Source organism: Pteropus medius, unplaced genomic scaffold (assembly GCF_902729225.1).
Source record: "Pteropus medius unplaced genomic scaffold, Ma_sr-lr_union100, whole genome shotgun sequence".
Lineage (NCBI taxonomy): Eukaryota > Metazoa > Chordata > Mammalia > Chiroptera > Pteropodidae > Pteropus > Pteropus medius.
Window position 1 is genome coordinate 4725343 of NW_024349801.1, and position 24436 is coordinate 4749778.

General features: G+C 58.5%; 1 protein-coding gene across 4 annotated transcripts in view; it reads right to left on the reverse strand.

The window, feature by feature from the left end:
- Positions 1 to 24436, reverse strand: part of GSE1 (Gse1 coiled-coil protein) — a 412220-nt gene that overhangs the window by 13092 nt on the left and 374692 nt on the right. The window contains exons 3-9 of one of the 4 annotated variants that reach the window (XM_039888743.1): positions 22957 to 23175; positions 10606 to 10805; positions 5091 to 5266; positions 4427 to 4624; positions 3587 to 3778; positions 2838 to 3160; positions 1848 to 2172 (exon numbers count right to left, since the gene is read on the reverse strand). In XM_039888743.1, the coding sequence (XP_039744677.1) occupies positions 1848 to 2172; positions 2838 to 3160; positions 3587 to 3778; positions 4427 to 4624; positions 5091 to 5266; positions 10606 to 10805; positions 22957 to 23175 (1633 nt within the window). Of the gene's footprint in view, positions 1 to 1847; positions 2173 to 2837; positions 3161 to 3586; positions 3779 to 4426; positions 4625 to 5090; positions 5267 to 10605; positions 10806 to 22956; positions 23176 to 24436 lie in introns of those variants that run through there. The other 3 variants (XM_039888742.1, XM_039888745.1, XM_039888744.1) reach the window with 3 other exon arrangements.

The following is a 24436-nucleotide window of genomic DNA, read 5'->3' on the forward strand; positions in this document are numbered from 1 at the left end:
AAAGGCTATTTTGATAAGAGAAGCCCCGTGCTGCCCAGATGCCCCAAGGCAAGGTCTGAGGGGATGGAAGGGCAAGGGTCAGAGGCCACTGCGGGCACGTGATCAGGCTCTCAGGACATTCCCTGCCCGGCCAAGGAGGGGGACGTTTAACCACAGCCACCAAGGCTCTTCTTTGTTATTCTCTGACTCAGGCTGCGAGATAACTCTGATGCTGCCACACTTCTGATCGACAAAGTACAAAAGGGAAGCATAGCAAGAACCTGCACGTCCTTAAGTAAATAACAAAGGAATAAAGCCCCTTAGCAGAATAAATATTTCAAGTACCTGAGCCAAGCCAGGAACGGTTTTCTAGCTCAAAGCACAAAGGCCCATCTGAATGTCAAGTTCACGCTGCTGTAAGGCTGAGCACGCTGCCCGCTGCTGTGGGGACCACCAAAACCAGGTGAAAACACCCCGGGCCTGCACCGGGCACTTATGCCCTGAGGTAGAGGCCACCCCTGCCTGGAGGCAGCAGCCCACAGGCCCTGACAGCGGCACCAGGATGCTGGGGCCCTGAGCTGAGGAAGATGCATGAACTAAGAAGGTGCCCGAGGGAGTCAGAGCACCAGATCTTATCAGGAGATGTGGACGTGCGCTGTCTGCAATCCCAGTCCCCTGGGCGTGTGGGGAATTAAAGGAGCAGAGGGCGGCTCACAAGCAGGCAAGAACGAGCGTCTGTGTGGCCTCGGGTTGAGCCCAGAGAAGCAGGGGAAGAGTGTGCAGCAGAGGGAGGGCTTGGGGTGCGGAAAGACCCAGCCTGGGGGCCTGGCTACGGTTCACTCCCAGTAACACCTCATTAAATAGGTGAATCCCCTCACTTACTACTCAACAAGTGACACTGAGGCAGGGCTGCTGGTCGGGCCAGCGGAGCCCAGGACAGAGCATGACAAGCTATCAGTCAGCCAAAAGCTGGAGGAAAGGGAGGGAAAGAGCAAGTGGGTATTTAAAATGCCTCTACCTAGACATCCAAGTGTTTCTTATCCCTTGACAGCACGATGGGCATTCAGAGCTGAGGAAATGCTCAGAAATCTTCCCCCCTAACCTCCATCGTGCACTGCTGCGGAAACTGAGACCCAGGGAAAGGAAGCAGTGTCCAGTGTCCCTGAGTCCCCCAAGTCAGGCCCAGACAGAGAGCTCCAGAGGTCTGGCCAGGCTATCCACCAACTCTGGCTGAGGATCTCAGCCAGAGCCTTCGGAATGAGCCCTGGAGGGATACGGAGTAAGGTGGGGAGGCACCAGGTGACAGCCAGACCAACAGGAGGAAGCAGGGAGGCCCAGGGAGCAAGTGTCAACAGCCGGGGAATCCAGAGGCAGGCACAAGTGCCTCTCGGGGAATTCTTTTACAATGGGGATGAAAGATGGGTATATGTTTCATTACGAAAGCAATAAAGTTAATTTTTTACTTAAATAAAAGTTAATGGCAGTCCTCTTCTCATTAAAGTTTAGGCTTGAAAACAGAGGAAGAATAAAAAACATTATAATGATCAAGTAAAGCTTTTCCCTTGTGCTCTTCACCTGCCACGTGTGTCCCCTTGGGGGTAAAGCAGGGCTGCGTGGGCAGGGCCCTGGCTATGGACACTGGCTTGGCGAGCACGGTTCCTGAGGGATGGGGCGCCTTTGACCACCTGCTCTCCCTTCTCAGTCTCTACTTCCTCGTGGGCAAACAGGTTAGAGCACAAAGATGAAAGCAGTAAGAGAAAATGTGCATCAGGACGCTGGGCAAACCACAGGTGCTCTATACATGTTGGCTGACTACAAACAAGGCAGTGCGATGAATGCCCTCCCGCGCCCGACCCAGAGGGCCCCACCTGGCACTCTCGGGCCTGTGCTCGGGCTCCGTGGGCACCGGGGGCCGGCCCATGTCCAGGTGCTGCTCTAGCACCTGCTGCCGGAACTCTGACACCTGCGACTGCCGGTCCTCCTTCTCCTGCCGCAGCCGCCGCTGCCGCGCCAGCCACTTCTCTTCCTCGTTGGTGCGCTGGATGAGCAAGGCCGTGGCAGCGCTGCTGCCCGGCAGAGAGAAGATGCCGTGGTTGGAGAGGAGGCTGGGCACAGTGTGGTGGGGGGCGGGCGCTGGGTGCAAGGGGTGCTGCACCGGCTTGGGTGCCTGCAGGCCCACATCCTTCAGCTTCTCTGTGGGGGGCGGAAAGAACATTACGTCACAGCAGGATCCCAGCACCAAGCCCAGCTGGCTCCTGCCCCAGAGGAGCGTGCCACCCTTCGGAAGGGTTCATCCCATGACCAGGACCAGGACAACTGCAAGGGGCCTCGTGGACGCTTTCAGGAAGCACGCCTCGTCCTGAGGGAATCGTGGCCACCGGCAGGCACTACTCCTGCCCGGCCCAGGGATGGCGGACCTGCAATGGGGTACCGGGCAGGCTCGAGCTTGGCTCCTAAGAGCAGGTTGTAAGATTTTTAGGAATCATGCAAGCAGTTGTTAAATAGGCCCTTATTAAAGTTGGATTATCTATACTTATGATCAGATAAGTATAAATGTTAAAAAACAAAGGTAAAATATACTTAAAGCTTATTATTTCCGAATCCTTTGGCTACACTTTACTGTTGTACACAGGCTTGAAGTCATTTATGTCCACTATATCTGGACTGTGTGCCACTGAGCATCTCAGGTCTGCAGCTGGAAGCTGGCCCGGTGGGAGCCCACGCCACGGAAGGTGGCAGACGCTACAGAAGCAGGCCTTTCCCTCGGAGGGCAGGCGGTCAGATACTTGCCAGCCACTGCGGCTAGCCCGTCCCTGGGTGGCCTAGGTCTGTCCCTCTGGCTCGTCTGCCTGGGATACCTGCTCGGGTTGGGGTCAGCTGCTCCGAGGGCTTCACCCGCTCCTCCGTGGCGTGGCCCCGCAGCCCGTGCAGCTCAGCCACTGGCAGGAAGGCTGGTTCCAGCGCCTTGGCGGCCAGCAGCTCCTTCTCCCGGGCCCGCTGCTCCCGCTGCCGCTCCAGCTCCCTCTCGCGCTCCTTCTCCCGCTCGCGCTCCAGCTCCTTCTCCCGCTCGCGCTCCTTCTCTCTCTCCCGCTCGCGCTCCTTCTCCCGCTCGCGGTCAGCCTCCCGCTCACGCTCCCGCTCACGCTCGCGTTCCCGTCGCAGCTCCTCATCCATCTGCAGCCTGTGGGGAGCAGAAAGGGAGCCTGAGCTCCACTGCGAGGGAACCAGGCACAGGCCACTAGCAAGAATTCCCAGAAGCGGGACTGACAGTCAAGACCAAGGTTTTCAGTGAAAACCCCAGCACTCTCACCTGAATAGTCGTGGGCGTTAGAAACTCAGTCTGTGAGATACAAGTTGTCTATAAGATATTAGCTCCCTAAGTATGCCTCCCTGAAAGCCGATGCCAGGAGGTGGTGATTGCGACAGAGGCACCAAGCCTGCCACCATCTGGGAACTCAGAGCATCAACTGTCACTGTCCTATTTACAGGTGACCAGACTGAGGAGCCACCCAGGCACCAAGTGCCAAGCAGGGCTCCAGCTGGGCTCCTCTCTGCTCTGCCATCAGGGCTGGGGAAGCAGAGGGCACTGGCCCGGGACATGGCTTACCTCTCAGCGCTGAGACTGGACATCCGCTCTGTGTGTAGTGCTGCCAGGGACGAGTGGGACAGCTCAGGGGGGTAGCGGACCCCAGAGAGGTGGAGATGCATGGCTGACGGGTGCAGTGGAGGCAGGGAGCTGGGGGTGGGGATGGGGTAGAAGGGGGACCGCAGGGCAGATAGGCAGTAAGAGTCATCCATCCTGTGCCAAGAAAACGGGCCAGTGAGCACCAAAGTTAAAGAAAAAAGGCAGGGCCTGGCCCTACAGTCTGCCTCCACAAAGGCTCTGTAGAGGCCACATCCAAGGCCAGCCCTGAAGTCCCTTGCTGACAGAGGCCCCTAGGTGCCAACAGCTCAGAGCTCCAAGGCCCTGCCTGTTGCTACCCTGAGGCTCGGCCAAGCCAGGACCCTTCTGGCTTTGACCAGCAGTCCACAGCATAACTACGCCCCTGTCAGGCTCAGGTTTAGGAAGCTTCTACACAGAGCACTGACCACACACACCTCTGCTGGGGTGGTTACACAGCGGGTCCCTCCTCTCTTCTATATAAAACCCAGTGCTCTGTTTATTAACAGTTCTGTGCTGCCGGGAGAGCCAATGACAAGGGGAGAAGTAGGGAGACAACGGCTCGGACAAGAGAATTTCTAGCGGGGCAAACCTCTAATGGCTCGTTTGGAAGGTTTGGGGGCTGCTCCAGGCTCGCACTGGGAACCTGGCCCCCAGGACATGAGAAACACATTTCTGGCCAGATTCCATTCTGCCACAAGCAGACTAGTGCCTGGACACAAGGGTGTATGGATAACAGCCCTGGCGACTCAACGGGGACTATGGAGGGGGTCTCAGACAACTCACCTAAAGGCCGGGTGGGGGAAGGGGTGCGGGGCCAGGTAGCTGGGGTGGTAGTAGGCAGCGGCAGTGGCCGGGTCCAGGCCAAGGGGAGGTAGGGAGGACATGCGGAGGTCCTCGGTGGTGTGGTAGGGCCGGAAGCTCCTCAGGTAGTCCTCAGTCACCGTGCTGGGGGGCACCACATGGTGCACAGGCCTCTGGAGACTACAGGAGGGGATCGAGAGAGGGAGGTGAGCAGAGCGCCCGCTCCACACTGGGAAATGGGTCAGCCTCCCAGAGTTCTCCTCCTGCCTCCCTCAAAAGGACAAGTCTTTGGCGACAGGTCCTGGCTCTAACGAGAGGCCAGGGCTGGCAAGAGGCCCAGGGCACAGAGGGGTTAGCCGCTGTTCCTTGCCTGCCTAGCCCCTCGCTGTGCACGCCAGCAGGGATGGGCCTGCTACCTGCAGCCTGGAGGAACCCCTGGCCTCAGGAACCAGGATGGTTTAGGCAGCCAGCCCTCATCTCAGCGTGGAAATGGACAACAGGGGTAGATGGGACTGCGGGCCCAAGGCCGAGTCACCATCTGGAGAGCCTCAGCTGGTATGGACTCCAGGCCACTGGCCCGGCCTCAGGGACTCCGACCCCAAGCACGCATATCTGTCCCCGCCAAGCCCGCAACCCGCAGACTTACTTGAGTGGTGGGAATCGGGAGTCCTGCACGACCGAGCTGGGGGAGATGCCGAAGGGATAGGGGGTGCTGAGCAGATGGGAGGGGATGGCCGGGCCCCCCGCCTTCTCCTGGGGCAGTGGGGGCTCCACGATGAGGCGTTCCCGACCGCTGCTGCTGCCCCGAGAGCTGGTGTCCTGCGGAGGACAGAGAGCGGTGGGTCAGGGGAGTGGGGAGGGGTGGGTGAGGGCTGACAACCAGGATGGGGCCGGGTCTTCCTCCAGATTCACGGAAAGGCCCACAGGTTAAGTGCACGTTCTAGAAGGACCTTTTCCTTAAGGTATCTACCCCAAACTGCAGTACACGTGGTGTGGGAAGGAGAATGGTGAGAACAGAGTCCCAAAGAGGGACAGGTCCAAACTGAAACCTATCTAGGGACAGTTCCCTCCTCAGTGCAATGAAGGACAGAACCTCCTTTCAGGATTATTGCGGTCACCAAGACAAGTGCCCAGTGATCATGAAGGATACAGCAGAGAACAGGGGCTCCCCATGTTGCACAAACACCCACACCCTCCCAGCATGGATTTCCCACAGGGTCACAGCAGCTCTGAACCTGAACTTAGGGAGTTAGATGACAATGTTCCCAGCACACTTCCCTTCCACCCAGGAAGTGAGTTCTGTGCTATATCAGGGAGTAACAGAACCATCTGGGGTCCCCCAGGGGCGGAGGACAGCTTTGAGCCTGTATCACAAGATACCTTGATCCCTCGTGCCCAGTGACTTGGACTCAAGAAGGTGGTACTGCCCTGGGACTTGACGTGCAGGTCTGCCCCAGCCACTCCTGGGGTGGCCCTGGCACCACAGCCAGAGCAGAAAGACCTGTCTTGGGGCCTTGGCTGACCGGACCTGTCTTGGGACACTTTTGTACACACCGAGGGGGGAGATGGCTACAGGCTGCAGCCCCACCTGCCCCGGACTCCTAGATAGAGCAGTTTGGGGCCTGGCCAGGGAGGCAGAGCCCGGGGACCCAGAGAAGGGGCTAGCTCAAGGTATGATGGGAGAGAAGGAGGCCCCTGCCAGGACCAAGAGCAGGCGTGCCACCCCTGCCACACTGAGGGATATTCTGCACGCCTGTTCAAGGAAGTATCCGGCCCCCCAAAATCAGACCATTGGAAGGTTCTGACTGTTTTGTCATTTATGTAGCTGAAAGGCAGCCATGTAGCAAGGCTTAGAAAGCATTAAGGGCAGCCAGGGAGCTCTCACTCTGGAGTAGCTCCCAGTCTAGGGGGCTCCATCACTGTGACAGCCCCTCCCAGCCTACGGTCCAGGCCTCCCGTGGGCCACAGCCACACACTCCCAAGCCGAGTTTCACAGCCAGGCCTTCCTTTGCTGGGTCAGTTCCACATGTCACGTTTGGCTGCCACTGATCAGATGGCAGGCAACAAGGACTCAGAGAAAGGAGGAGGCACTTCCAAGGCACAAACCCTGGTCCATCTACCCCAAATCCAGTGTCTTCACCATGCCACGAAATGCCAAACACCCCCGAAAACAAAGGGACCATGACCCTCTAACTGTCTTGTTAAACTGGTAGGCTGAAGAACATGTCCAGTAACAACCGCTGGACACGTGGTGGTGCAGTTGGACCCGAGGGGCAGGTGCTGTGCTGAGGCCCGAGGAGATGCTTGGCCCCCCGTCCCTCCAGCCCCTGCTCTCCCTGCTCTGCCAACTGTCTTCATCAGAGTCAGGAGGCGGGGGCAGCAGAGCCCCCAGTTTATCTAACTCCCCGTGTGGGTGGTGAAGGACGACGGATCCCCTTGGCCACCCCCTCCAGCAGCCCACCCATAGTCACACTGGCTGACTGTGACACCAAGGAGCAGGCTGCTGGTGAGGTGGCCGAGGCCCACAGAGGGCCCATGCATCCGTCAGGCGCATTTACCAAACGCCCGGGCCAGGCGGCCACCGTGCTCCCTCGGTCCTCCAGAAGACAGATCAGCAGTAATTAATTGAAGGAGACAGGCCGCTGATTAGAATTTCTAATGAGCAGCAACATCTGTTCCCTTCCCACGTGCTGGCAGGGCCTCTCCACTCACCGAGAGGGCCTCGCAGGATCAGAAACGATGACTTGCCCTTCCCAGAAGGGGTGATCGCATGGCGGGTGTCAAGGGTGGGACACACATGTGCACCGACACCCTGGTCAGAGCAGGGAACACAGAACTCTCACCTCCCAATTTTCCAGAGACTTCTACACAGGGGCTGACACCTGGCTTCGGGGTCCTCCAGCTGCTTATGCAGACAGCAGGCTGGGCTCCCAGCTTGCCTTAGGAGGTGGCTCCGTCAGGTCTGAGAGATGCTAGATGACCTCCTTCTATAACTGTCCCGTGCCTCAGTTTCCCCATCTGTCAAATGTGCCAACTGCAGTACCAGTTCACAGAGCAATGGGGAAATGGGGACAGTACACAGGTATAGATGAAAAAATGAGGTGAAGCACGGGATGGGGGGAAGCTTGAACACAGAAATGTACCACCAAGCATGAAGCCATCCCCCCTCAAATTCTCATCTACACCATCGGCTGAGGGCTGCTTACTTCCAGGTCAGGGCTTGCTGGCTCCCCCTCACACGCTTACCCCGCCAGGCACAGGGCCAGGTCAGCCCAAGTGCGAGCGTCTGTCATGAGGAGGCGCCAGGGCCTTACACCAACTGGCCTGGGGAGTCTGCTCCTCACTGGGGCCACCACCGGGTAGAGCCCCCTTCTCTCCTCGGCGGGACAAAGCCCTGCTGGAAGGCAGCTGGGCCAGATGGCACCTTGTCCTGGCCTGGCTGAGACAAACGGAGTTGGAGAGGTGGGGGTGGGGTGGGGCTGCAGCAGCCAGGGGGTTCAGTGGGCCAGACCCGTGTGCCTCCTTCCGTTTGGCTGGCGCCCTGCCAAGCTTGTCACAGGCACCTGGGAATGAGGTCAGCCTGGCCTGGGGGGCATGCAGGGGCTGCTCAGGGTGGGGTGGGCCTGGGCAGCAGCCCCCAACCCAGGCCATACCCAAGAGGCTCAGCCGGCCACCCCAAGGCACCCCAACAGCACCGGCTGGGCTCCCACTGCTGTCCCCGGCAGGCAGGCATGCACTGAGGAGCATCTGTGGGGCAGCTTTTTATTTCTGCACCGTGGCTGCAGGCGCAGCTGTAGCAATGAAAGAAAGATGGGGGAGGAAGGGAGGGAGGAAAATCTTTCATTCTCTGGTGATTAGAGAGGTTTCCAGTCAGACAAGACATGCCCTGTTAGCTTTAAAATGGACTATTTTTCATTTCATCTGCCCTTTCGAAACTCCGACTACCGAGGAAATCTCGATGACCCTGGCAAAGGGACCCCCAAAGCCCCCCTACACCTCCCCACCATGTGGGAGGCCCCCCCATGACTCCCGTGTTAAGGAGTGGTTCCCCTCTCCTACCCTCTCGCCTCTCCCCAGGCTCTCCTCCCCAGAAGGATTAAATTCTCCACTGAGTCTTTGTGCTGAGTTGATGAGCCATACATCAACTGCTAATCCAGCTCCCTTCCTCCCGCCCTCCCTGGTGGCATTAGTGTTTCATTAACTGCCAATGGCTGGAGCAGAGCTAGGGCCTAGCCCTCTCTGTGGGGTCAGCAAATGTTCCTGGGGCCGCGAGGACCCTCTGAGGAGGGCAAGGAGCTGGGGAGGAGGCCTGTGGCAGAAGGGGACTGTTTACAAGGCTTTCTGGGTCCTGGGTCTGGGTGGCCAGGTAGGGAAGAAAGCCCCTCTCAGGTGGGAGCAAAGGATAATTCAGGCTGTGGTGACCATCACCAGCCAGGGACGTGACAGGAGTCAGAAACCACCTGGACCTGATTGAGTTAGGTGAGAGGCAAGGAGCTGACTGAGGCTGTTTGAGACAGGTGGCTGGGCCCCAGGGTCAAGGCTGACCACCAGGTGGCTGATAACAAGGGGCAATGGGCCCCTCTCTGGTGGCAGAAGACTCTGGTGCAGACTCCTTGTCCTGCCTCAAAACAGGACCAGGGAGCAGTGCAGGCCACCTGCTGGGCCCTGCCCTGTCCCTCCTTCCTCCAAACCACATCCACTGTGGAGAGACCGACATCAAGGCGCAGCTTGTAGGCAGGCACAGGGGGCCGTGGCCAGGTGACAATCCAGGAGGGTTTGTCATCTCAGACGTGGGGGGTCAAGTTAGGGCCATACCCAGGTGGGTCCCAGGCCATAGCTATTTCCAGGGATCCAACGACCCCCACCGGGTTCCTTGGGACCCTTGCCCTTAGTCAGGGCCTGATGGACAACACCCACCCCCCTCCAGGGGCAGGGAAAAGACAAACCCTGAGCAATGACCGTAATGCCCATCCTCCCACTCAACAGGGTAGAGATGGGAGGGTGCGAGGCGGGAGCTCCCCCTCCCCCTCTGATTTCTTTGTGGTTTAATTAGTATTTCCAAGCGGTGCCATCCCTCAGGGAACTCAGCAGAAAGATTCAGGAGAGAAGCACAGCAACAGTGTTCTTAATGAGGAAAGGCTCCTCCGGGCTGGGAGTACCAGGTGTGGGGGAAGTGGAGGTGAGGTGGGGGGCAGTCGGCCCTGGGCAGGTGCAAAGGAGTGGCTCCCAGGGCCACCAGCTCCTTCTGTGCAGGCAGGTCACCTGGTAGTGGCCACACCCAGGAAACCCCAAGTGTGGGGACATCCCCCCACCACAGGCGTCAACAGATAAGACGGAAACATGAAAACGTGACACATGAAAACATGGCTGGCTCTCCTATTTCAATGCCATGTTTGAGCAACAGGTAATAACAGCTGTTATCAAGTGCTTATGATGTGCAAACACCATTTTAAGCACTTTATATGAGGTTATGGGCTGAAGTACATCCTCCCCAAATTTGTATGTTGAAGCCCAAACCTCCAGTACCTCAGAATGTGACTGTATTTAGAGGCGAGGCTTTAAAGAGGTGATTAAGTTAAATGAGGTAACTGGAGTGGGCTCTAATCCACTATGACTGGCCTTAAAAAAAAATGGAGATTAGGACACAGACACCCAGAGAGACCATGTGAGGACATGGCGAGAAGACACCGTCTACAGCAGGGATCCCCAACCCTTGGGCCACACAGCAGGAGGTGAGCGGTGGGCGAGTAAATGAAGCTTCATCTGTATTTGCAGCTGCTCCTCAGAGCCAGCGTCACCGCCTCAGCTCCAGCTCAGATCATTAAGATTCTCATAGGAGCACCGGTCCCTGGTGCCAAAAAGGTTGGGGACCACTAGTCTACAGGCCAAGAAGAGAGGCCTCAGAAGGAACCAGCCCTGCCGACACCTTGATCTCAGACTTCCGGCCTCCAAAACTGTAAAGAAATGTGCTGTGAAAGCCCCAGCCTGTGGGGTTTGGTGGTGGCAGCTGGAGACGACTCTGCATAGACCCTCCTGGTACGAGATGGGAGTCAGGGGTTTGAACCCTGAAATCCAGTCCTCCCTTTCGAAGGCCACCTTTCCCCCCAACAAATACAACCTGTGGCCAAACCCGGCTCCACCCATGCATCCCAAGCACTCACTTGCCGGCTCTCGCTCCTCCAAACGCCATTGACGGTCTTGGTCGGGGCAATGGTCACCACGGGGGGTGTGCTGGGGACGCTGTGGCCCCCAGGGGGGACGATGATGGGGCCCATGGGCACCCGCTTGGGTGTGCTGGCAGGAGAGCTGTGGTTGGTGGCTGGAGAGGACACGGGGGATGACTCACTGCTCAGTGAAGACCCTGCAAGAAAAGGACACAGAGCCTCAGCTGGGGCCACACGGACCTGTCACATTTCCGCACGGCCATGGACTCAGAGACCACTCAGTGTGTGGCTCACAGTCCGCAGCCCCCATTACAGAGACCCCTGACAAAGGACTAAGGCAGATACCACTTCACCTGAGAGTCCTGACAGCACCCAGGACCCTGTGTCCACTGCAGGCCAAAGAGGTGATCCCTAAATTACATCACAGCAGAGCTTCAGCTAGTGCCATGCACGAGGGAGGCGAGGGGCACACCCTTGCCTCACACGTGGCACTATGTTTCCAGGGTGCTGCATGAGCTTAGCAGCTGTGGCTCTGCTGGCTGGAGAAGGTGGAGCTGGCACCTGAATGCTTCTCATTACAGACTCGGGGTGCCAGTTTTGGTCTGAGCACGTTTGGCCTGGAGATTGCTGCTGACAGTCTCAAGTAGTGGCTGGGAGACACCCCATCTCACTCTTGGATTTGAGGGGCAAATGCTGACCCCTGCAAGAGGGTTCAACTGGGCACCTTCTGTCTCTGAGAGCCCCACTTGGGACACCTACAATCCTGGGGAGGTGGGGAAAGCAGACATCGGCACAGACCCCCATTTCTGGAAGAATTCCATCAGCTTTCCAACATCCTCCCTGAATTTTGTTAAGAACTTGTCCTGGTCCCAGGGACCCCATACCATCTCAAGGGGCCACACTCATATTACCAAGTAAAACCTTTGCTTAAAGGGGAGGCAAGGCAGCCTACGGTCACGGGCACTGAGACGCACTGGGCTGCTGTGGCATTGATGAAATCAATCACTGTGCTGCATGCACTCTCTTCTTTCTGACCCAGAGGTCCCAACCTGTCAAGCTTGGCCTCAGTGGAGTGACCAGGAGGCAGAGTGGCTGGACCAAGGCACCATGGATAGGGACAGAGCTCTGCCCTGAGCGAGGTGCTCCCAGCCAGGCCTCTTCCACGTGGCTCCCTAAGTTTGCGCACAGCCTGCACAACTGCACAGGGCAGCCCCCTGGGGAAACCCCCAGTCCCGACAGATCTGCCTCCATCTAACGCACAGGCTATGCCCCAAGAGCTGCTCAGCAGCACTTTCTGCTCAGCAACCCTGGGAACAATGCCGAGGCCTGGCACTCCCTCTCCCCCAGCCCTCACCTGTCAGTGCCTGGCCAGGTGGGCAGTGAGTAGTCGCCTGAGGGCCAATGGCCTGATTCTCCAGATGGACCACAGCACTGGTTTTATATCCCAGCTCTGCCACCCACCAGTAAGCGTGAGCTCCCAGTCTTCTGTTCAGATGTCAATACTGCCCGGGGACAGCGAACAGGAGAGGATGTGGGCTGCCTTCCTTTCCCAGTGGGATGCCTCTGAGGTTCTAAAACAAGCTGGGGCTGGCTGAGTCAGTGAGACCCAGCCGGGAAGCCAGTTCCAGGACTGCTGCGGGGGCGGCACTGGCTAGGACGGACCTTGGGGCCGCTGGGGACCGCTGAGCTGCTGTCAGCTCTGACGAGCCAACGGAGGGAAATCCTGGCGGCAAGTTGGAAAAGGCACGGTACCCTAAACCCTCGCCCACGTTTGTGCAATTTCGGGTAACTGGCTGGCTGCATATTCTCAGGTACTGTATCCACCCATACACAGCCTGGCCCGGCAAGGTGGGGCTGGCATCCACCAAAGTCACAGCCCGGGGTCCCGGCAGCCACCTGAACCACCCCCAGCCCCACCAGCAGCTGAAAGGACAGCCAGTGTGACCTCAGGATGGAGCATACACGGCGGAGCAGGAAGCGGCCAGAGCCTTGGGCCCATGGTGAGATGAGCCACCACCACCAAGCGAGCAAAGGGAGACGAAAAGGCACCGACAGGGTCAGAACCCCAGGAGCAGTACCGGCCCGGGGTGGCAGAGTGAGGGCGGGACGAGGGTGGGGTCTCGCTGCTTCCGGATCTGTGGGTTCGCTCTGCAAATTCATCCCACTGGATACTTACAGTCTGTACTTTTCTGTAGGAATTCAGCTTTTTCATAAAAAGCTCATTTTAAATTTTTGGGAAAAAAAACTAGGCGTGGGACCTTTCTTTTTAAAAAAGGAATTTCCGTGGAATCTCTGCCAATCTCCTTTTTTTTTGGTTGTGGCAGCTTTATTGAGATGTGATTGCCACACCACAGAACTCACCCGTACCAAGTGTGTGATTCAATGGTTTTTAGTACATTCACAACTGTGCGACCATCATCACAATCGATTCTAGAACATTCTCTTTACCCCAAAAAGAAACCCAGTAGCAATCACTCTCCTCCCCGCAGCCTCTGCAACCACCCATTTCTGTCTTCGTGGATTTACCTATTCTAGACGTTTCATGTAAATAGAATCATATAATATACAGCCTTTTGTGACTGGCTTCTTTCGTTCAGCATGATGTTTTTACAGTTCATCTCTGTGGTAACATGTGTCAGACCTCCATTCCTTTTCATGACTGAGTAATATTCTATTGTGGAGGACCCCCCCCCCCCACCCGCCCATTCTGTTTACCCATCATCCACTGATGGACGTTTGGGTGTGTTGCCTTGTGGCTACTGTAAATAGTGCAACTGTGACCACTGCTCTTAAAGCTCATCTCACTCAGCCTCAGGCACTTGGTCGTCCGGAGCTCCTGCTGTGTGCCTGGCCTGCACCCTGGGTGGCCCTGTCTAAATTCTGCCTGTGGGTGGAGGGAGGGGGGATATTCGTGCTCTGGAGACAAAAAAGTAAAGAAATAAAACAAACAGACCCAGAGCCCCCACTGCTCAAGGCAGAGGCTGCACCTGCCTAGAGGACAAGTTGGGGGTCAAAGGCCAGGTGGGCTCTGGTCCTCCAGGGGGGTGGGGAAGCTGGGAGCGGATGCCTGGAGCCCCCTCCTGCGCCAGCCTCTGGGCCTCACAGAGGGATGCCTTACGAACAGGAGTACCTGACAACCCAGGGAGTCGTGCCGCCGCCTGCAGAGACTCAGGGCCACCTGGCTCCCGCCTCTGCTCTCCTCCCTCCACCCTGCCCCACATCATTAGTCTCTGGATTAGCTTCCTTTCTCAACGCTGGGGGGTGAGCAAGAACGAGGGAGCTTGAGAGGCCCAGGTGGGCCTGCACGGGGGAGGCCATCCACAATTAGTAGTCTAATCCCTTGGGGCTGGGCTGTCACTCGCCAGCTAGCGCACTCGATCGATCCCTGACCACGTACCCACCAATTAGCGAGCGGCTGCCCGACCCTCATTCTCATGGCGGCTGCAGCGGAAGGGCTGTGATCATTGTAATTAACTGGAGGCATGCAGCAGGAGTCAGTGGATGCGTGTGGATTGGAGATGACAAGAGGCAGAGTGCTCAGTGTCACCTCTGTTGTCTGACCTCGCGGATTAACGCCCGAGGCCGCCCGGGCACATGTAATTAACAGCTGAGACCCCAAAGTTGCTGCGAGGGGAGGGGAGTGAGGCCTGGAAATAACACTGCAACACTGCAGCAGCCCTGCCAGCTCAGACGTGCACTGAAGCAGCCACGCAAACGATGAAGCACAAACCGCACTGCCCTTAACAAAAACCTGTCCCACTACAGGACCTCTCCAGCCTGGGACGCTGGAGAGGGTGGAGGGCAAGGACTGGCTGAAGTCACACCAAACAGCCCTTGTCCACCCCAGGCCCAATGCTGCACCGAGTCAGAGAAAGAGCAGAGAAAAAAAAAAATAGCGGTGACCATGTGATGCGTTTCTCTAAAAGGACCTTTGGGATATCTTCCTGAGATGCCTGCTTATGTGGCTGGGTCTGTCCGGAGCGTCTCAGGGTGGGAGGGGGCAGCACCACCGGGATAGCTCCAGTGCCAGCGGGAGGCAGCTGTGAAAGATCTGCAAGTGAGCGATGCAGCAGGAGGGGTGCCTTCCCAGCTGAGCTTTGCCCCAGGGTAGGCAGTGACGGGACCCACGGCTACTGACTACAGCAGGCAGGAGCCCAGAGGATCCTGCGCGCTGTCACCTGGGCCCCTCCACTCTCTCTCTGCGTTTGTTCCATCTCAGGTCATTCTGAATTGCTCTCTGCGCCAACCGAGTGCAGTGAGAACTTTGTAAGGCCACCGCGACTCTGGGGACACGACGGCTCTGGCTGGCGTCAGCAGACTCTGGAGTGAGCAAGCCCTTGGCCCGGCGTGGGCAGTGTTCCCTCTGGGGGCGGGGAACACAGCCTCCCAATGCCCAGCATCTCTCCAGGCTGCTCCTCCACCCTCCCTGCTTCCAGTCAAGATGTGGGAACTCATCAGGCCTGTGCATTTGTGCCATTTAGACCCAGAAAGGAACCTGGCCATTGACCAGTCGAAAAGGACAGAACCTGGACTGTCCCCGTTTTGGTCCTACCTCCTTTCCTTGAAAAGTCTCCAAGAGAATAGGTACAGAATCCTGAAAGTTCAACCTGTGCCTGGTGGGAATGGGAGCCTGTGGGTCATGGAGGTAAAGTCTCCACCGCAACCACATGGCTATGGGAACTGGCTGGGGAACCCTCTGGACTCCTTGCGGGCCTGGCCCAGGTGGGACAGCTGGGCACTCGTAGGGCTACCCTCTGCCTGGCTCAAGTTCAGGAAGGATCCACTGAAAAAGAGCCGTGGGGGACTCTCCCTCCAGCTAGAGCTTCTCCGCAGGAGGAATAGTTGGAGGCCCCACCCCTTGGCCCCTGGGTACCAATGTGCTCTTGAGCTCGATTTACTGTCACTTGACTGTCACTAACCACAAATCGGCAAAGGTGAGGTGCAGGTCTCTATTACCAAATGCATTTCCAGGGTTGATGACTTGTTGATGAGCAGGGCCAGGGAGAATGGCCGGCTCTCACTTCTGAGGGGCAATGCTGCTGTGTTAGGGTGCATCGGGAGTTGAGACGGGGGTCACTGAGGGAGGTGGGGGAAGTGGAGGCAAGGAGGAAGAAAGAGGAGGCAGAGGGGGTTTTGGGGGCTGACAGGGAAAGTCACTGTTGCATCAGCATGGCCAGGGGAAGCCCCGTGCTCTAAACATCCACGGCTAGGTATCGCCCACCATTCCACTGCTCTGGGCACATCCACAGTGCCCGCCCAGCCTTCTCTCCCATCTCACCTGGAGCTGAGGGCATGCTCGACTCCTAGGCACGCCTGCCACCCCTTCCTGGGGCCTCACTCTCCCCCAGCTCCAGCCTCCCTTGCCCACCTGTCTCCAGAGTCCCAGCCCGGCAGACAGAGGGAGAGGCATGGAGAGGGCCCCTGCCTGAGCTCACACCTGTGCAGAGACAGATGGGGCTGCAGAAACCCACAGCGAGATGCCACCTCGCCAAGCCCAACCAGCAGCACGGCTGACACACGCGGTGAGTGTGCCATGTGGGATCTTTCCTCCTCTCACTTGTTTCGCTGCTGTCTTTGAAAGAGGCAGATTTCAGGTGGCAGCAGAAAAGGAGAGCCCCAGCTCCACTCAGGCCGGCTGTGTGACAGCCACGCTGGTAGGCAGACACACCTTCGACCTCGACAGTGGGAGGAACGATCCCCAACCTTCCTGAAACTCAAGGATGGGACTTTGGTTCCAGGAGGCTCAAGGGGCCTGAGGGTAACCAGACCCGCCTGCAAAGCCAAGATGAGGAGGGCAGCCAACAGACGCGGGGAAGGAGGCTGGGCGGGGGCCCAGTGTTTGGGGCTCTGGACCTGGACGAGAGCTGGTAATTCAAGTCCAGCTGCCACCATCACCACCCTTGTCAACCCCCTTGTGTCTGGTCCAGATAAAGCTAGGGCAGCTTGCTCGTTTCTCTCACAGGTGATGAAAATGGTGCTTGTGCTCTGTGCCAGCTTGGTGAGGCCACTCGGCCGCCCCACAGGGTTTGGGTGGCAATGTCATGTGCCTTCCGTGCTCTGCCAGGAGGGAAGGATGTGGGATCTGAATGGGCCCACATGGCTTCAAAGCCCACTCTGCTCCTTCCATCCAGTCTAGCACCCTGGCCACAGAGAAGGCCCCCCAGCCACGGCTACCTGAGGAGACCCCACCCCATACAGCCTAGCTCCCGGGCACCCCGGTACCCTCAATGGGGTGGGGAAGCATGAGAAGTGACCACCAGCCTCTGGAAGAGGCAGGCGGGACATGCAGAGACAAGAGTGGATCAGAATTAGGACAGGCCCAATGTGTCCCTGGGGACAGGGAACTGCTCAAGCCCAGGGTGTCGCGAGTATCTCCCCCGAGCGGCTGAGGCCACGTTGGGCCCCCCGTGCAGCGGCCCCCGCTCCTTGGCAGACAGGCGCTGCGGCCCCACGGGAGGCGCCTGCTGCAATGAGGAGGCGAGCAGATTGTCACACAGCTTGTGAGAGCCGACGCCTGGCAGCAGCCCCTGCTCCATCACGCTCGGGGGGGCGGGGGGGAGCAGGGACACGGGCTCCCAGACTTGCCCTCTGTGGGGGCCAGAGGAGAAAGGTCAGGCTAGGGTGTCTCCCAGGGCAAGCAGGGGCCAGGCGGGCATGAAGTGTGAACTGCACCGTCTCACACCCTTTCCCAGTCAATCGACAAGCCCCTCCAAGCCCTTGGGATGCTTTGCAGATACCTGACACGCCCTGTGAGCTCTGGAGGAGGCTGGGAGGCTCAGAGTGGTCACGATCGACCCCAGGACAGCAGATCTCAGGACTCCTAGGCTGGGAGGAGTCTCTCTCCAGAAGAGGTTCTGGTGGGGGGGACTGGCAGGAATGGGGGGCCAGGCAGAGGCTAGAGCTGGCCTAGCGACTTCTGAGGCAGAGGGAAGGCAGAGTGGCCTAGGGGGCCATCATTTTGGTGGCCAGGGTAATGGGGGAGGGCTCCAGCAGGGGCACTGTGTGATGCCTCAGTTCAAGGTAGGGCCCCCTGGTCTGTCACCGAGGAAGGGTCCCAAGGGTGCACCAGGACCGACTTGAGGTCAGACTCAAACTGGCAGCCCAAGGCTCCTTCTAGAATGTTTGGGGTAGGCTCAGTCACTCCCTGAATCCCCTTTTCGCCCAAGGAGTAAAGACGAGGGACTCAGTGATGGCGAGAGGCTGCCCTGGGCCAGGATGCACCCCCGACACCGTTGGGACAGACGACAGCAGCTGTGGTGGCACTGATTGACCCGCAGGCCACACGGGCCGGGTTCTCCCCAAAGTCGGGTCCAATTCTGCCAGCATAAGACCCAGTGTGCAGCTGCCAGTGTCCAGGAGCACTCCCCACCCCCCATCCATGTCTGCACTCTCCTTCCCAAGCCCCTCCCAGTGAGGGCCCTCGGGCCCCTGGCTGGGCTGCTGCAGGGTGGAGAGATGGGCGGGGGCAGATGTTAGTGTTGGGTGGGGGTAAGGGCAGGGGTGGCCATAGTTAGGGTAGAGACGGGGTGATGATGGTTTGGTGGCCCTCGTTAATGGCATACAACAGCTGTGTCTGGCGCTAGCGTGTTCTCATTGAATCATCAAAATCTATGAGGTGGAGACATTATCCTCATCCTGAGAAAAGACGGAAGCTCAGACAGGTAACGTGACATGCCCGGGACACACAGCCAGGACGTGAACCAGAACCTGCTAATGCCCAAGTGCCCGGCCCGTTGGGCACGCACCCCAGGCTGGGCAAAAGGTCAAGCGGTCCCAGCGCCTCTGCGGCACACACAGTCCGTCCAGGCACAACCGGGTGCCTCCAGCCCACCAGGCCCTCAGGGACGGACGCCCAGCCGCACTGGACACAGGGGACTGAGCGGGGTGGTTTGGCTACAATGAAAAGAATGTAATCTCGGCGCCTCAGAAAGATAAAATTCCCCACTGAGGCCGACTTCTCTACTCTCCACAGCCTTTCTCCAGGGTAGAGCAGGCGATACGGCATACAGATTAGTGCCTCTGGATTGAATTTTTAAACTGCACCCTCGGGACACGAAGGGAGGAAAGACATTAGCCTGAGAAGCAGAGGGGACAGCACGGTCTACGGCTCAAATAAGATGCCATTTCCAAAGCGGGGGAGGGGTTTGGGAGGTGGGGTAGAGAAGGTCAAAGGTGAGCCAGATATGTGCCCCAAGCAAGGACAGGCAGCAGGTGGCTGACAAAGCCAAAACCGGGCCCAGGGCCATCAGTCCAGTTTTCCATGCGGCCTGCTGTGGGGGAGGGGCTGCAGCCTTGCCTCTCCCACCACCTTCTTGTGCAGGTCTGGAAGCTGCTCTGGCTCCAGCCAGGACTTCTGCCCGTGGGGGTGGGGCTGTTGGGAGTCGGCCATGGGGTCCTGGGCCACCTCAGGCCCCAGATGCTGAGATGCCAGCACCTCTGGGAGTATGAGGTCCCTTTACCCCATCGTCCTGGGGACACCCTACAGAGACAGGAGGCCTGGCCCTCGTGGGAGCGCAGGCTTCAGTAGAGGCCCTGGCTCCCTTTCTACAGGGAGGATGACATGGGTGCCAGGGAGAGGCAGAAGGCCGAAGTGTCCCGGGACACGAGTTTGTGGAGTTGACAAACCCCCCGCTGCTGCTTGTAATGTGCGACGCCGGCAAGCTTGAAGCTTGGGTCTGTCTACCAGCAAAACACGGAGAACAGTGGCCAGGGCTGTGCTGAGAACGTGGCGGGAGACTGTTCGCCGAGGGGGGCTCCTCTCCTGCCAGGACCATTCTCAGGCTTGTCGACCTAACTTTGAACATGGCTCAAAACACCCTGGTCACAGCCACAGGGTCTGATCCCCGTCTGCCCGGTACATGGCAGATGCTCGATAAACAGTCACCGCTGTGATGAAGGCGGGAAGAGCCCCTGCTGGGCCCACCTCCTCACACACCTGGGGACAGGTATGTGGTGCCATCCAGCCACCAGGTTGTTCAGTCACGAGAAGGAACAAATTACTGGCACGCTACACTGTGGATAGACCTGGAAACGTCAGGCTGAGCACAGGAAGTGAGTCACACATGCCGTGTGACCCCACGGAGGTTAGGACGTCCAGAACGGCAAACCCAGAGAGGCGCAGCAGAGCACGGCTGCTGGGGCTGAGGGACGGGGTGGGAAGTGACTGCTGATGGGTCTGGAGTTTCTTTCAGGGATAAAAATGTTCTGGAAGAGTGGTGATGGCTGTGTAACTCTGAATACACTAAAATCCACTGAATTTAAAAGGTGAATTTTATGGCATGTGAGCTATGTCTTTATTAACAAGTAAAAGTCTAACCCCTTCCTGCATTGCCAAGCCCATGGAAGGCTCCCCACCTTGTGCTCTCTGGTTGGGGTGGCGAGGCAGGGCAGGGCCTGCTGCCTCTCTCTTCTTGCCTAGCTGCCCCCAGGCTTCTGGAAGCAGACAGCCCACATCTCCCCCATGCTCCCCAGGGAGGCACAGAGTACCCAGGGCTCCCTGCACCACTGCGGTCAGGACTAGGGTCGAGGGGGGCTCCTCTCCTGCCAGGACCATTCTCAGGCTTGTCGACCTAACTTTGGCTCTCCAAGTCCACTTGGAAAGGCATAAGCAGCAGCAGCAAGGGTCAGAGGGCACATCACCAGCTGTGTGACCTCAAGCTTATGACGTGACCTCTCTGAGCTTCTCTATCTGTACGACCTGGGCTGCCAGCCAATTCTACAGACAGTGGAGATGGCAAGATGAGAGTTGGTGTGACTCGCTGGGAAAAACTGGGACCAATGTGGGGTACAGCCCAGAGGACACTCCAGAGAGAAACTGAACATCTCAGTTCTTCAAATCAAGGGCTGACTAGGGCTGAGCAGGTATCAAAAACTGAGCTCACGGCCATGGCTTCAAACTCTAACATTTCACACGTGGCCGCCGGAGCCAAGACTCAAGCTGACGAGGCCCAGGCACACACACAGCAGAACCCAAGTGACAGGGCATCCCAGGTCCACATACATCCACAGTTCGCCCACGTCAAAGCCCCCAACCCGTTTTCTCATCGGAACGAAGGGGATCACCTCAGTTAGGCCAGCAGCGGATGTCATGCTTCAACAACGGTGTGAGCTCAGGCCAGCGAGGCTCAGCCCCCTCCTCTCTCTCCCAACCTTTTCCAGGACGTCACTCAAAACACCCTGGTCACAGCCACAGGGTCTGATCCCCGTCTGCCAGCAGCACACTTTTTTCCTGGCCAGCAAGGCCCGGCAGCCTCTAGCACACTGGCTGCCCACTGGCCCATCCCTCAAGCCAGATGCTGGGTCAGCCTGAGGCATCGGAGAGGAGACAAAGGGCCACCAAGGCATGTCTGCAGACCTCTCCACTGCCTGCCTCAGCAAGGAGGGACACATGCCCTTCCATTGCCACATCCTCTGCAGATGTGGGGTGTTAACCCAGGACTCGAGCCTAGTGGGCCGGGAGTGGACACAGCTGCTTGATGAGGCCCTGACACTTGGGGTGACTCAACCCAGGCGGAAACAGCATCCTCCCACATGCTGACAGACGTCCGACAGGCACTTTGAAAGCAGCGCCAGCTCTGTTTCTCTGCTTTCTGGAATGCTGAGAGAGAAGACAGACAGACAAAGCAGGGAGCTGCGGGGCAGATTCCGCCCCAGGGGCGTCTCGCTGGCTCTTGGAGACCCCCAAGCCTCAACTCCAGCTTGGGCTCCCGCTCTGTGTGCTCCCGCTGTGTGTGCTCCTCCCAGGGGGCTCTGTAGCCAGCCCGGGCTGTCTGGTCTGGGGCCTCAACAGGGCTGGGCACAGAGCTCGCTGCCTTCTGGACATCTGTTCTCCAGATGCATGATGCACTACTGTAGTCCTGAGCAGCAGGGCCTCCTGACACCAGCGGGGCTCCTACAGCCTGTCACTCAGCCAGGAGTTCCCAGGTGGATGTGGAGAGGCATGCATGCAAGGCCGTGATAGGTCTGCTGGCGGCCACTCTGCCTGGGTGAACGGAGCCGCCCACGGCAGGCGGACACAAAACCAGGCCCCAGTGGTCCTCCCTCCTCGGCCACTGTCTCCCTGCCCATCGATTCTAAGCTCATTCTCCTCACACTGCCTCCTCCATCCAACAACCAGATAGCAGAAAGGGCCTGGAAAGTGGTGAGATTCCGAAATCAGAAGACCCCCAGCTCATCCCAGTCAGGGCAAGTGTCTGTTCCACTAAGCCGAGGCCACAGAAAGCTGACATACCTCCTTCCTATATACATGGTCCCTGGGTGCCCCCAAAGGCCCTGGAACTCAGATGCCAAGACTTGGACCTTTGGGGTGAGGCAGATGGCGGGCAGAATCACCCTGTGTATCTGCTTCCTCTGCCTTAGAGGTCAATCCCTCCCAGCCCCTCCCCCACCTCCCAGCAGCAAGTCCAGAGGTATCTGGGAAGCCTGCAGCAGAATCCGTGTGGACCCAGGTCTACCAGTAGCTCTGGCCACAAACTGACCCCCCACCCCTAATCGTCCAACCAGCGGCCCTTGACCAGGACTGACACGGGCAGCTAGATTGTCACCCCGAGAAGTGCCCAAAGCCAGAGGCATAGAGATCCTCATGGTACTAATAAGACTGAAGCTCAGAGAGGGTCAGTGTTTGCACAAAGTCATAGAGCATGTCACTGCCCAAGTGACACCAGGAGTCAGGACTCGAACCTCTGGGGGACACCCATCTCTGTCCATGCCACCAAGCAACTCCTGCCTCAGAGAGTTAGGCAGTGGTGGGCTGAGCTGCCCCAGAGACGCCTGCTCCAGGATCATTCGAGTTTCAAGACTGTTCTCTGCCATGTCTGGAGTGGGTATCAGAGCCTGGAGCCACTGGACTCTCTGGGAAACAAGCTACCTGGGGATTGGACTCCCTGGGTGCAGCCCCAGAGAAGGATCAGGGTACAGTGCTCCCTCTGTGGCTGCTCAGGGCCCCCACGGCCCAGCAAGTCCACCTTCCTCACCCATGGGCTTCCGGGTACATGTCCCCATCACCAATGCCCCCATGGTGGCTCTTGGAGCCAAGAAAGGACAGAGGTGGGGACAGAGTGGAAGCAGAAGCCAAGCAGAGGTGCCAGGGCTGGGTGGGCTCGCTGGCCAGACAGGGGTCCGGGAGGGCCCAAAGCTCAGGCTGTGCTGCCCCTGCCAGACAGAACCCGCACGAGAAAACCGAGAGATGAAAGTGCGTGCAAGCCTGCGGGCGGGGCTCTCTGACCCCAGCTCCTGCTCGTGGGGACCAGCTGCTTCCCAGGCCACCCCTGCTCCTTTCCGGAGCCTGGAGGTCTGGCAGGAAGGGGCTCCTCCCCCTCCCTTGGCCAGGGCCTGGTGGGCACCTCTTACCTCGGGGCTCCTCCGCCTGTTTGGCGAGCTTGCGCAGCGCAGCGGCAAAGCTGGAGGACGGCGCGGCCTGGGCTGACAGCGCGCTGCTGCTGGCGGGGCTGCCGCTGGGCACCAGGGCGCCATTGAGCGGCGAGGGGGTGAGGGGGTTGACGGTGGCGGTGGTCCTGGTCGCGGTGGAAAGCATTCCTAGTGAAGGGGACTTGGGCTCATGGCTCATGCCTGAAACAGGAAGAGAAGAACCAGAGGTCACCCAGAGAGCAGGAGGCCAGCACCAGAGCGGGGTCCAGGGCTCCGGGCAGCAGGCAGCATGCAGGGAGTGGGAGCAGCCCAGGGGGCTCCACGGGACAGGCAAGGAAAGCAGACAGAGCCAGCACTTGCAGAGAGAATGGGCCATGAACCCAGAGTCCAGACAGCGCTCCTAAGGGTCCAGCAGCACCCCCCACTCTCTTGGATCCATAATTAAAGAACCGGCGTGCTCGGGACCCCAGTGATTCCAGATACCGAACGGCTCGGCCCACATAATCCTACAACCTCTCCAGGGCCACAGAGCAGGCGAGGGAGGCTCTGAAAGCATCCCCTACTGGGCCTGGGGGAGGGAGACTGAGGCACAGGGCACTAGGCCAGGATTCTCACGACAAAGAGAATGCCAGCAGAAAGAAAAAGGGCCGAATTTACAACGATAACGAAGACACGCAGGGCAGCAGCTCATGGTTAACACAGGTTTCTGCCAGGCCTCCAGGACGACACTGGTGAGGCTGGCACTGCTAACTGTCCCCGTTTTAGAAAAAAGGAAACAGAGGCTCGTACCATGGCCAGCAGTGCATATCCAGAATCTGATCCAAACAGGCTGGCCTGGAGCCCTCGCCTGCCACCACCACACCCTCCTGAGTCCCAAAACACCCAGGGACCCAGGCTGGTCTCCAGCTGGGGAGGTGCCTCAGAGGGACAGCCTGTGGAGGATGGGCCTCGTCAGCAGTTGAGGGAGAAGTGATGGACAGAACACAGCAGCCGCAGACCTCACCGTGGGCCCTCACCAGGTGCAGACCCCGCCCTGAGAGGCTATAGTACTGCAGATCTGACTGCCATTGGCAGGGAAAATCCCCTTCCCACTAGGGGCCAGGGTCAGGTCTAACTGGAAGGTGCTGCCTCCCAGCAGGGTGATATCGAATGCCATGGGGGAGGATGTGGCCACCTTCCCTGGACCCCCCCTCCATCCCCCTGCCTTTCAAGTCCCATCCAAGTGTTAGCGAGGATGGTGAACCTCCCCCAACGCACGTGCCTGATCAATAAAGGCCCAGCTCTTGTCTTGGGCAAGCAGTGCCATAAATAAGTTTTCCATTAACATTTCATGCCCTCTCGGGGCCACCTGCCAGGTCCTGGTCCCTGCTCCCTCGCCATGGTGCATTGGAGGGGAGTAAATCAAGGCCGATGGCCGCGTAGCTGGCAGCGGTGACAGGTCATGTGCAAGGAGGAACAAATT